The 14035-nt window shown below is 42.4% G+C and overlaps 1 protein-coding gene across 4 annotated transcripts in view; it reads left to right on the plus strand.

Moving 5' to 3' along the window:
* The window catches only part of KMT2E (lysine methyltransferase 2E (inactive)), a 3564841-nt gene extending 3551100 nt beyond the window's left edge, over positions 1-13741 (plus strand). For all 4 annotated transcript variants that reach the window (XM_069629119.1, XM_069629120.1, XM_069629118.1 and 1 more), the window contains one exon: positions 11631-13741. In XM_069629119.1, coding sequence (XP_069485220.1) covers positions 11631-13022 — 1392 coding nt within the window. In that variant the 3' untranslated portion in view covers positions 13023-13741. The remainder of the gene's footprint in view (positions 1-11630) is intronic.
* Positions 13742-14035: the final 294 nt, after the last annotated feature.

Consider the following 14035-nt stretch of genomic DNA (forward strand, 5'->3'; position numbering starts at 1 on the left):
TTAGACCTATCAGCGGCATTTGATAGTGTACTGAGAAATAGACTCTGGCAGAAGATGCTGTCCTATGGCATCCCCCACGAGTTGGTTGCGATTATAGCAGCGCTCCACCAGAACACCTCTTATAGGGTGCGTATCAACCCGGCGGGTCTGCTGTCCGACAGTATCCCGACAAGAATTGGCGTCAAGCAAGGTTGCAACCTCGCTGCGATACTTTTTAATCTGTATCTCACCGATATAGAGCAGATATGGGAGGGAACAAACACTTTTGCGGTAAATTTAGGCAAGCTACGTCTCCACTGGCTGGCATTTGCTGACGATGTCATTCTATTTGACAAGGTCCCATTTGGGTTACAAAACAAACTTAACATCTTTTATGAATATTGTACCCTGAATAATTTAACCATCAACTCAGATAAATCACACATCATAATTTTCTCGCCTAAGATGAAAAACATGACATTTAAGTATGTTGTGAACTCCCATCAAATTATGAGGAGGGAAGAGTTCACTTATCTGGGGTACTCAATGTCAAATGGCATGTCTGTCAGCAGGTGGCGCCTTGTGTTGATGACCAAGTTACATTATCTAACTGTCCAAATGAGGATTATTTTTGTGAGGTACTGTAGATTTTTGCTACTCTCTCTTCTTCATTACTATACAATGAAAGTAGAGCCCATTCTACTTTACGCCTTGGACATTTGCCTAGTGAATCTGGGCATGTTACTTAATTCTCTCCAAGGTAAGATTTGGAAAAGGGTACTTGGCCTTCCGGGCTACTTGCCTAATCCAATTCTTATTCATGAATTGGGTCTCTATCCTCTCGCAGAGAAACATAATTGGCGGTTGTTAAATTCTTTCAACAAAATGATCCCTTCCCCGGCCAACTCTCTGTATGAAGATTTTGGACTAATGCTTATGAAAGAATATCCCGCCTCCATTCGTGAATTCAAGTTGCGCATGTTGACAATCCTAAAATCTATTAACATGACGCAACAGGATCTCATCGATTGTCCTCGTAAGGTTAAAGTTTGCTTCTTTAGGAATGCATGGGCACTTAATGCGGATCTAATTTCAGGCTACCCATCGTTTCTCTCTTATGCGAAATTTCGGCAGGCTGTTTTGCCCCGTCTGCCCCATCTCTTGTGCTTTCCTGACCTCCACGCAAGAAGGACATATATGAGGTTTTGGGTGGACCTCATAGTGCCAAATCAACTCTGCTAGTATATTCTCCATCCCTAACTGCTGAATCTAGCCCCAATATTCCTATCACTGCATTGAGCCTCATCTTTACTTAGTATTTGACTGCTGCTTTAGACATGTACCTGCACTCAGCCCAGTATCTGACTTCTGTTTTAGACTTGCATCTGATTGTCGCATTTAGCCCAGTATCTGATTGCTGCTCTTAGCCTAGTACGTGATTGCTGCATTAATCTCGCCTAGTATTTGATAACTGTACTCAGCCCACTCTGCCCAGTATCCAACTACGGCAGCTAAGTCCAGTCTCCCTAGCTCATCTAGTAGTAACAGTATGTACTTCCTCAGGCCTAACCCAGTTCACCTTGCACCGCTCACCAATCGGACAGTTATACTTACCATTATCTACATGACCATGCCTACAGTTCTGCCCACAGAGGGCCCCGGAGCCCACATACAACTTATCTCTAAACCCTGCAACCTAGCACAAAGGAACTTTAGACTTCCGGGCTCGACTACCCAAAATATTCGAACCCATTATTAAATCTAACATCAACCTGGAACACCTTCGACCTAAACTATCCCGACCATTGGTAACCACCGCCCCTCCCAGACGACAACCCTACCATAAAATCAAGAAACCTATGGCCAACCTCCCTCTCACAGCGCAGCTAGTACCTGAATTAAAAGCTCCTTTAATCAATGCCAGATCATTAGTCGCCCATGCTACTGACATAGCAGATGTCATACGGGATAATAACCTAGACTTCATCGCCATTACTGAATCTTGGCTCCACGAGGCAGCAGGTCCGGCTCTCACTCTGGCAGTCCCAGAAAACTATACCATTCTTAGAGCTGACAGACCAGACGCGCGTGGTGGAGGAAAAGCAATTATCGCCAAATCTGATCTCTCTATGAGAATCAACCCCACACCCTCCCTTAAATCCTGTGAGCTTCTCTCTATCAAACTACCCACTGCTAACTCTCAAACACTAAACATCTACCTTCTCTATAGACCCCCTGGCCCTGTCGGCACCTTCACTGAAGATATCACCACCGTTATCTCTGAGAAGTTAAAAAATTCCTCCCAAACACTAGTGTTAGGAGACTTCAACTTAGGGCTCAACGATATCAACGACCACCATGCTACTGCCGTAGCCAATACTCTGTCAGTACTAGGTTTCACGCAGATCGTGAATACTCCCACACACACCAAGGGAAGAACTCTTGACTGGATTGCCAGTCACAACTGCATCCCTTTTATAACAGCCATTGCCCCCCAAATATGGTCTGACCATCACCTTATCTCCTTTACCCTCAACACTAAAAGACCCTTAGTTTTAACACCCACGCCAGCCATACCTACCTTAAGCAGAAATACGAAAAATATTACAGCTGATAATATTCTGCCCCACATCCTACCCAAACTAAATTCTCTACCTGACCACACTGACCCAGGCATCCTAATGGATGAATATAACGAGGCTATGCCCTCTGCTCTTGACAGAGTTGCTCCATTCAAACTTCGGAACAGTAAACCAAAAAAGCATTTGAACTCATGGTTTACACCCCACCTAAAAAACTTAAGACTACAGAAGAGAAAATGCGAAACAGCTTGGAACCGGCATCCGACCGCTGAAAATAAAACTAACCTAATAAACATCTCTTCGCAATTCAAAAAAGATTATTATCCTGGGCAAACAAGAAACCTATAATAATAGGATCACCCAATCCAACTCCAGTATGAAGGAGCTATTCTCCATCCTAAAGGAATTGGAAACTCCTATCGCAGTACAGGATGACTCCATCAAAGACAAAACCTGGTGTACAGACATACAACTGGCACTAACCAACAAAGTGGCCAACCTCCAAACTAAAATTGCCCTAAAGAAAGCTTCACTACCAACTCAACTTCTGCCAGACAAAATTCCCACATCCAAACCTAAAGAATCCACCCAATTCTGTTTCTCCAAGGTCTCAGTAATTGAGGTAGAGAAGACCATTCTGACTCTTAAACCTTCTAATTGCAAAGGCGACCAATGCCCCGCACAATTGATCAAGGATGGGGCTAGAGATCTAGCCCCCTTTATCACAAAATGTATCAATGCCTCCTTCACTACGGGCACCATCCCCCGCAATCTAAAGGAATCTTGGGTACTCCCCCTTCTAAAAAAGCAAACATTGGACCCCAACATTCCCACAAACTACAGACCCATCACCACGGTTCCCTTCCTACTAAAAATATTAGATAAGGTAACGTACACCCAAATCCAGAACTTCCTTGAGATGAACCATCTCCTTGGCACCCGCCAATCCGGTTTCCGTCCGCAACACGGCACAGAGACTGCCCTTATCGACTTAAAGGCCCAAATAGACTCACTCAGAGACGAGGGAAAATTAGCTCTCCTCCTCCTTCTAGACCTCTCAGCCGCCTTTGATCTGGTGGACCATAAAGTCCTTTGTAATCACTTGGACTCGGCGGCCCACTTCTCAGGGGAGGCTATAGTCTGGATTCAGTCATTCCTTAGTGACAGGACCATGAGGGTATTCTCCCCCGCAGCGGCAGCAGACCCTATCCCACTCACTTGTGGAGTGCCCCAGGGATCCTGTGTCTCGCCGACACTCTATAACATCTTCACCAAGCCACTCTTTGACGATCTTGATAATCTGGGTATCACCTATACCAACTACGCAGACGATACCCAGATTCTCCTACCACTTACGGGGGATTACGTTGAAGATCTGGCTTTGGTGAATAGAGTCTATAGCATCGTTCAAGCATGGATGGCCAACCATGGCCTATGCTTGAACAATGATAAAACAGAGCTCATCATCCTGGGCACGGCAGCCCGCATTGCCAAACTTAACCAAAACTACTCAGCCTTCATCATCGATGGTAACACTATCAAGGTCGTCAGAGAAGTAAAAACCCTAGGTTTTTACCTTGATGCGACACTATCTTTAACCAAACAGGTGAACTCACTGGCCTCATCCATGGCCTATACATGCAAGTTAATACGAGCTGGGAAACCATTCCTTTCAGATGACAGCTGTCTTATCCTAGCTAGAGCCCTCATTTTATCAAAATTAGACTATTGTAATGCCCTTTACATAGGGACTACTAAACAAATCATCAATAGAATCCAAGTGCTCCAAAACAACGCACTCAGAGCGGCCCTAAGTATCCCTAGAAGAGCACATATTTCAGAAATAAGACGAAAACACAAATAGCTCTCCACCCAAGAAAAAATCAACCTTAAATCTGCTTCCCTTATCCACAAATGCCTAAACAACAAAGCCCCCGATACCTCTCAGAACGCTTCAATAGAAAAAATCCCACTAGACTTACAAGGATAGTCAGCCCCAACTGCCTCCTAGTGCCCAGATTTAAACTAGCCACTATTGGAGGTTCTAGCTTCCCAGTCAAGGCAGCGCAGTTATGGAACTCCCAACCTCTTGCACTTAGATCTGACCAAACCTTCAACAACTTCAGAAAGAACACCATAAAATGGTTCACTGAGATTGCGACATAACTATCCACCCCTTGCACGTCCATTTGTATTTCATTTGATACGTAATGTCCTGTTATAATGTTCGTTCAGACTTGCTATACTGTTCGCTCGCTATAGTTTTGATTGTTTGGCTGCGCTTTATCAGCACTTGCACTTGCCTTACCCTGCAGACTCAAGAAATGTCCACCATGCTTACCTTGTAACTTGTAACGTCTCTAACTAAGCTGTAAACCTCCTTGTTCTCTTGCGCCCTGCTACCTCAGGGTCCGGTGCGCACAATAAATAAATAAACAAATAAACAAACAAACATACATACTGGTTCTCGCATTGGTAATTGGTCAGGCTACAAGGAATTGGGGCAGTGGGATTGCTGCCGGTTTTGCTCCAAGTGTGGAGAACGTGAATCCTTGGAACATCTGTTTATGTATTGCCCAGAATTTGATCTTGACAGGTCTTGCTGCCTGGGACCTTTTTTGGATTCATATTCGATGAATGAGCGTCAGTTGACCTGGTTACGTTGTATGTGGGGTCAGTCAAATGCCATTATACTTGCAACAGTGAGACTTGTTAATAAGATTGAGAAAGTCTTATTGTCTTTAAACAAATTAAGGTATACGAGGAAAGTCACCACTGTTGCATTAGTCGACTCACAGAAGGTTGCTACTCCATCAACTACTTCATAATTGGCAGTATAAGAGAGATTGCTTGGTTGTATTCTAAATTCTTTTATATTTGTGCTCTCTGTTCCTTCTTAGGCTTCGATGGAGCCATATGTTGAATTGTATTGTTGAACTGTATTGTATCTAATATTTATGTCTTTGTAAAAACAGTTCATTTTATATATTGTAATTTGAAATTTGACAAATGTTCTGTATTCCGACAAATGTAATTTATGAAATTATGTAAAGTATTTAGTGACATTAAATTGTAAAGGTGCAAAGAACATTTTTATTTCTCTTTGCTACTAAAAACAAATAAAATAAAAAATAAAAAAATGCGCGTATTCTTTGACCTTAGTGTGGCTCTTCTGGGGCTAACACAGACCATGCACCATTTTTATCTTGATAATATTGCAATATCAGTAATTTGCATGTCCCTTTTATTCTACAGTCATTTAAAATATTTTGTCTGCACTACAGCCATCCAATCGTAAATTATTTTTCTTAAATTATTCGTTGCGCAACGTAGTCCTTCACATTTTCCTGATTGAGTTCTCAATGTTTTCACTTCATGCGCACGCTACCTCTAACATGTCAGCCGTGGTTGATCACACTGCCTTCTGCAGTCCTAGCTTGCACAGCATACTCGTCTGCATAATGTCATCACGCTCTCCGCATCACGTGACTAACTTTTGAACGCTAACATAATGGAGCGCTGCAGTCTCTCATCCTGCACCGGCCCTGTGGTGTCAGGATGTGTCTGCATTGTATGCTATGCACTATAAGTAGGCAGCACCCACTTGCAAATCTACTAGCAAAGGAACAGTTTGGATTTCGAAAGGAGCATGCAACGACTCATCAGCTACTGAGAGTGGTGGACACCATCAGCCACGGATTCAACATCAAGAAGTCCACAGGAATCGTCTTCCTGGATGTAGCCAAAGCATTCGACCGAGTCTGGCACAAGGGACTGCTGCACAAGATGATTGGCCTGGGATTTCCGAACTACCTGGTGAAGACGATTGCAAGCTACCTGGGAGGCCGCACCTTCCATGTCGCCATGCGGTCTGAGATGTCCTCTTCACATCCCATCCGAGCAGGCGTGCCACAGGGATCGAACCTCGGACCCTTCCTGTTCAACCTCTTCACCAACGACATCCCGACAGATCTCCACAAGACGAACCTGGCGCTGTATGCAGACGATGTTGCAGTCATCTCCCAGTCATTCAGCGAAAAGGAAGTGGCGAAGAACCTGCAAGCTTCATTGGATACCATCGCAAAGTGGTACAGCGACTGGCGGATAGAACTCAACACCAGCAAGACAACTGCAACGCTGTTCACCAGAAAGAAGATCAAGGAGCACCCACACATCAGCCTCAACGGGGAGACCATCAAATGGGAGAGCAGCAGCCGCTACCTCGGTGTGACCCTGGACAGCAAACTCAACTGGGAAAGCCACATCGAAAATACTCAGCAGAAGGCAACAGGAAAGATGGCAGCGCTGTACCCACTCCTGAAGAGCAAGTCGATGCCCCTCCGGACAAAGATCAACGTCTACAAGGCGATCATCAGACCAACCCTGACTTATGCCTCACCAGCATGGATGACCTGCCATGAGCGACACCGGAAGAGTCTTCAGATAGTCCAGAACAAGGCCCTGCGGATATCATCTGGAGCTCCAATCTTCACAAGGATAGCAGACCTTCACAGAGACCTGGACATCGAGATGTTGGATGAACATCTAGCAAAGCTGAGTAAGAACCTCTGCCAAGAACTGGATCAGAACCCGAACCCTCTGATCAGAAGACTCACTGCCACCACTGCCAACCCCTTCGACCGCTACCCGCGGCCCAACACTGCGAAGACCCTGTGAAACCAGCCCTACTGTGACAAGACCACACAGACCAAGAAGAATACAAACCCACGACTACACACTCAACCCGAGAAGATGGAGTAATGAGGCTCAAGCCTCGGTATCCAAAAAATCACCGCTGATGGATAAAAATCTATCAGCAAGAAGAAGAACAAGCGCGCGGCACACACACCACACGTTTTTGACTCGAGCAACAGCACATTTTCAGGCCGCGCCATACCTCATCTAAGAAAGTCAGCAAGTTACGTGACCCTTACATAGGTATCTCCATTTTTTACATTAGCTTGTGCAGCAAACTGTTAAGTTTTAGTGCATTCAGTAACTGCAGCACTGTTTCACTTCCTACCTCCGGTGGATTCCATGAGGCCATATGTTGGCAGTACAAGCAGCACGACATTTTAATTTTTGGAGAGTTCTCCTTCTAAAAGTTATTCAGTGTTTTCTCAACTTGGTGGCAGGTTAGTCACTATTGTGTCCAGTCCTACTTAGCATTTTTATATGCATGGCGTTTTCCACTTGCCACACCCCGATTCTTACACAGTAGAGTTATCACCAGCTGTCACTCAGGGGTTATTTTCAGTTCTCACGCTTGGCAGATTCCCACTGTCTGACACAGATCGGCACCATATTGTCCAGCCTCATACTTACCATTCATGCGAATTTCATTTGAGCACATTTGCTTTTTCTATATTTATGCACCATACAGAGCTCTTCGATCTAATCAAACCGTATTTACATGTTTTTGTTGTTATTTATGATACAGCTCAGGACAACAAGACTAGTTTGATTTTTCAGTTCTTTTTTTCACATTCTCTCTACTTTGTGCATTTCAAACCCATGTACTTTACACATTCATTGGCATTCACTTTTCATTTTTGTTGACCATGTGTTTAATACTATGGCTACATTGGGGGTTACATTCATTCTCTTTTCTTTGTACATTTCATACTCTTGTACGTCATATGTTATAGTAATGTGTTTATCGTTCGACCATTTGCTTAACGTTGTTCTTACACTGTGGGTGGTTCATGACTCTTCATGGTTTGAACATTGGATGGGTAGATTGTGCCCTGATGAAGGACCTGTACGGTCTGAAATGCATTGGCCATATGCATCTGTCTCTAATTAATAAATGAAATTGATAACTTTTTTAAAATTCAAAGATATATGAATATGTTGTGTCCAACCTTATGATTCACCATTGTATCCATAACAGAAAATACCTTTACCAGCTTTTTGTCCACCTCCTCACCCTTCTAAGGATGAAGAGAGTTTACACAGGCTTGACCCGAAAAGGGCTCTTAGCTTCTACATTTCTAGGATGGAAAATGTCAGGATAAATTACCAACTATTTATTGGTTATTCCGGCCACAGGCTAGGTCAAGCCGTGACCAAACAAACTTTTATCACGTTGTATCATCTATAATCAAGAAAATTATACAAAAAATCCACTTCTCCAGCCTCCATCTACAAAACTGCTGTGCTAGTCTATCTAAGATGAGGAATCTGTGGGAGGACACACTCAATTTGGAGAACAAATTACTTACCTCTGGTAATTTACTTTTTACAGGATGTTTTTCCTACGGATTACTCATTGCCCTCCCAGCTTACCCCTCTGACTGTGGGTGAATCCTTTTTTTTCTTTCAATATACTTCTCTCTTTCAATGCCCACACAGCGTTAACCCTCAAGTCGACTGTGCAGAAAGAGAGAAAAACTAGGAATGCAGCAACGGGCACAGTATGTGCTATTTATACTATCATCAATGCCACATCCAGAAATGGAAATGGCAACCATTGAGGGACATCGACTGGTTGTCGCACAGCCCCATGTTCAGTAGAAACATTTCGGAGACTGCAAAGCAGGATATGGATATATTCCAGATGAGAAATCAGTGGGAGGAACATGCAGTAGGAAAAGCATTGCCAGGGGTAAGTAATTTGTTCTTCACCTCCTCATCTCTCAACCTCTCTCTGACTAATGGAGGTCGTTATCTTCACAATGTCATTAGCTTCAACCCGTCTTAAATGCAAGCAGAGCACTTGACGCATTAATCTTCAGAAATCAGTCATGTGGCCAAAAAAACAAAAGGTTCATTTTTCGGGATTGAAATGAACTTTCTCCTTCAACGTTTCATTTTGCTTCATATATTGTGATCAATATAAATTTCAAAGCACTGCATTTCAATGGAGAGCAGTATTTATTTTACGTGGAAAGTTGGTTCTGGAACCTCGGTTACCGTGGCGCTGTATATGGCGGTTGCCAGTTGGTATATTATTACCATGTGTTAGGTCTCCAATCATCTGGACACCGTTGTAAGCTTGAGGTTGGTTGATTTTATTGGTTTGTTGGTTTGATTACAATAGTTGCCAGGATTTGGCAGACATGATTGTGTACAGTTGCATATACAATCTATGCTGTTTGCATGTCAACAGTACCAACACGTGTTTCGACCTAGGGTCTTTCTCAAGGCTGTGCAATTGTGTGATGGTGACAGTGTTAAGAATAGTGAGAGAGTACTGTGATAACATGTTTTAGTGGCAGTGTTAATACATATTGTATTAGGTTTTTGGCAGTTGCTAAGGTTCCTTTTGAAAGTTGGGTACATGGTTGATAACACATGGGATAGCAGTTTACATTTAGCATATGCACATAAAACATTTGGTGTTGAACCGTGAATGGACCGTGAGTTGTGAGCCGTGTGCGTGACATGGTAAATAAAAAAAACATTAGTAATAATAGTAAGCAAGGAATCATATGACAGTAAATGACAGGTTAGCACAAAGAGGGGAGAAAGAAGAGGATGCATTAATGTTGGAGCAGGCATGTGAGCTGTCTTAATTTAGTTAGTAAAGGTTGATTCTTACCGTGAAAGGATGGGCCTGGTAGGTCCTGAGTATGTATGGCTGGTTAGCTTCTGTATTGACAAGGAAAGGATATGTGTAATTGTTAGATGGCCCGAGGTTGCCCAGGAGAGGAGCATAATAACATTGCTAAGGTCTTGTTAAGGCCACGTGAGGGGGTGCCTCTGGGTGGGTGGTGTGGTTGCGTTGTGGACTGGTCTGTGGGCAGCTAGGCTTTTGGGCCTGGTTTGGATGGTTGCACCACTTATGTAATGCGGACCAGTGCTGGCTCAGGATAAGCATAAAGGTTGCATCCGGGGACAGGTGCCTCATGGTGAGCATACATATAATCCCAGGGGGACCTGTGTTGCTGCCCCCCTGTGTAATGGGTGGTGGCCTGTATAGCCTGTGTTGCAGCAGTGGTGTGTGTAGCGGGGGGATCCCAGTAGGTGGTGGGCCTGCCGAGAGGCGAGGGCAGTGGGTTGCGCACCCATTTCGGGAGTGAGTGCACAGGTGTATGCTCCCCGGGTCGGCGGTTGTGGTTTACTGCGGCCGGGGCTCCGGGCAAGGACCCAGTAGGTGGGTAAATCCATTTGGTGCAGTGAGCAGGGGGTCTGTCTGTGTGTGTAGGCCCGGTCTTGGGTGTGTGAAATGCGAGGGGCGTGCAATCCGTAGAGCCCTATCGCAGTATTGCAGTGTGGTGTGCATGGCGCAGATCTATCAGAGGTTTTATTCTGAAATTACAAGTCGTTTTGGATCTTTTTTTTACCTATTGATTCATGCAAAATTATCCCTCGATGTGCAACTGATGTTTTGTCAATTGATAACACATTTTGTGTGGTTTCCTTTTCCCTTATTGTTGCTTCTTCCCTGCAGTATAGTATGTCGTGGATGCTGTTCGTTATGAAAATGCATAAGGAAATTCTAAATATGTAAATTAAATCTATATTATTTTGCTGTTGAAATACTTGACTGTGATGTTTGTTTTAGAGTGAACGTTTAAAGAAACGTAAGAAACGCAACAATACAAATAAAGCAATCTACAAGTTTAACACTTAAAACCTTAAAGCTTTGCTTGGTAATAAACGCAGCCTGTTCGTTTGATGATGCACTCACAGACAAACCGAACCCATACCACTCTACTTATACTGTTGTTTTCTAAATCTGTAATATATCAAATCAGCCTGAAATTCATCTTAAATGTCCTCTTTGGAACAGCCTGAAACTCATTTTAAATGTCCTCTTTGGAACAGCCTGAAACTTATTTTAAATGCCCTCTTTGGAACCAAAGTGTTGCTTGGCATTCACTTTTATATTAATTTGATAAAGTATGCATTTAGAGTAATATGTACTTGTTCTTTTAGCTGTTTTAATCAAATAATTTGCTAAACATAGGTACATGTAAAATACAAGATGCAAGAAATGGGAGATGTGACAAATACATTCTACTAGAAGGAAATTGTGCAATTTTAAGCCTGCTTAGTTGACTTCAATGTATCTGCATGTAGGAGAAATTATATGTATTAATACTATCTTTTGTTTTGACACAGGCAGATTTTCCTGGTCCAAGTCAATCAGTTGGAATGATCACAATACAAGCAGAATCACATTTTGATATCCAGGCTAACGCTGCAGTCGTGGAGTGTACAAATGAAGGAAATAATGAGCAGCAACAAGAGCAGCTAATAAATACGATCCAGACTCTTTCAGATTCGGATATTTCTCAAACAATTTCCACAAAATGTGCTTCTGCATCCTCAAAGTTGCATGGTCCTCTTTCTCCTAATTTGGAACATTCTCCAAATGCATCTACATCTCTGATGCCTCTTAAACATGACTATAATTCTCCACAGTATCACTTGCAAATGTTAGGATCGCCTTATAAGTCTCATCCTTCACATTCACCACAAAAAGAAACACACAGGCTTTGTCATCCTACTTCAGAGAACCATCAGCAAAATAATAAGAAACCAGCTAATGGGCTGCTATTTTCCCAGGCTCCCATAGGACAATCAGTAGCAAGTTACAGCCGATTTCACCAGCAAAATGTAAACAGTCCATCAAGGCTTCCACATTGTTCTGTTTCTGTCAATCATCTAAACCAACAGCTCTCTGGAAATGTTCAAAGTTGCAGCCAATTAAAAAGTAGCATACCACAGCAAATAGTGTTTGGACCTGGACCAGATCACGCAGTTACAGGAACCAAGTGGCAGCCAGCAGTTCAAGGACAGTATGCAACTTCTGTACATTTCCAGCAATCTCAGAAGCTAGATACGGAAATCCAAGCTACATCATCTGCGGCACCCCCGTCACCTGGGGTAAAGTCCCATATTGTAGCACATGTTTCAAGCCCAGATAATACAGTACCAGTGGCCCCTGGGTCACTGGTCCTTAATCAAGGTATTGGACATCATTTACCACCACCACCTCCACCTGGAGATGTACCTCATCTTAACCATCATCCACATGTAATAACAGGATATCAAAGTCTGCAAACACAACAACAGAGTTTCTTAAGTGCAGATCCACCACCTCCACACCCTCCTCAAATTTCAACTGTTGTGGCTTCTGTTCCTCACCAAGCATCAGCACAACTATTGCACCTTCCATTATCTGAAACACCTCCACTTTCCCCTTTAAGTGCTCTTCAAAGTGCAAGTTCACACCAGCCCAAAGCACCAGAACATTCTCCCCTAAGACCAGGATCTCAACAACAGTCTATTGTGGCAGGATCACATCACCCAATTCCAGCATCCCACATCCAACCTCAAGGACCAAACAGTATTCCCACAGATGTCTGTCTTCATTCTGGCTCGGTAACTGTTCATCCTGTCGTTCAAGGACCTCAGCAGGCATCGGCAGTGCCTGGACAAATTTCTATTCACAGAGCAGAGGTGCCATCAGCTTTCCAAAATAATTACCATGGCTCCGGTTGGCATTAGAATGGACTGCTTGCGCCTAAACATTTTTAAAATGTTGTGTAAAGTAAACTGTATATTTTATATGTACCTGTTGTAGGTACTTTTTAAAACTTGTACATTAAACTTTTGTATAAAATCAAAAACCAGTGTACTGTGATTGTATTTGTTCCCTTTTTACTTTTTAAAATGTATCATACATGTTATGTTAAAACCAGTTTTAGTTAATTCCTTTGATTTTTCTAAGCAAACATTCCTGCATTTTCTGCCAGTACGATTAATACTGAAACATCCTCAAATGCTGTACAAGGTACAATGTTCTTAACTGCCCGTTTTCTAAAATACTTTTTATACATATGTAATTGAAGTACATAAATGAATGCTTGGTATTTTTCATGTTTTTATCAGCAGTACTTTGTGTATATATGGACACAAAGCAATTTTTTTAATGGTTTTCATATGATGCATTTTTCACTTCACTGGTTATTTGCAGAAAATATAATTTATTGTATAGATTGATTTACATTTTGATTGAGCAATTCTGTACATACTGTATTTCATGTGTGAAGACGGTCTCATTTAACATGGCAATGGACATATAGGTTGGTTTAATTTGAAAACATATGATCTTTGTGCAATAAGTACAGTAAACATTCTTTAACTTTTTCTAATATAATCTCAGATTGCAGCATCACTTGAGATTTTTATTTCCTGTTAATAAACCATAACCATGTCTGTTTTAACACATATTCTTTACAAAATTCATATTTCTGTAGTTTGTTGGAAAAGTTGATTTATGATGATACATCTGTTTGTTCTTTTCTAGTTCGAACTTGTATCATTTTACTAACAGGTGGTCCCTGTTCACAGTGGCTTTATTGATAGGGATTAGTTTTTTTTTTTTTACAGTTTGGGGGAATTTTTACCAAACATAAATGTTCTTTCAGCACTGTTTATCTTCCGCCATTCCATGCTTGCATTTTTTTTTTAGTCTACTTTCTAAATGTATTGCTGTGTGAGGATGTGAGATATGGAAG

This window comes from Ambystoma mexicanum, chromosome 12 (genome assembly GCF_040938575.1).
Source record: "Ambystoma mexicanum isolate Mex_15411 chromosome 12, UKY_AmexF1_1, whole genome shotgun sequence".
Taxonomy (NCBI): Eukaryota; Metazoa; Chordata; class Amphibia; order Caudata; family Ambystomatidae; genus Ambystoma; species Ambystoma mexicanum.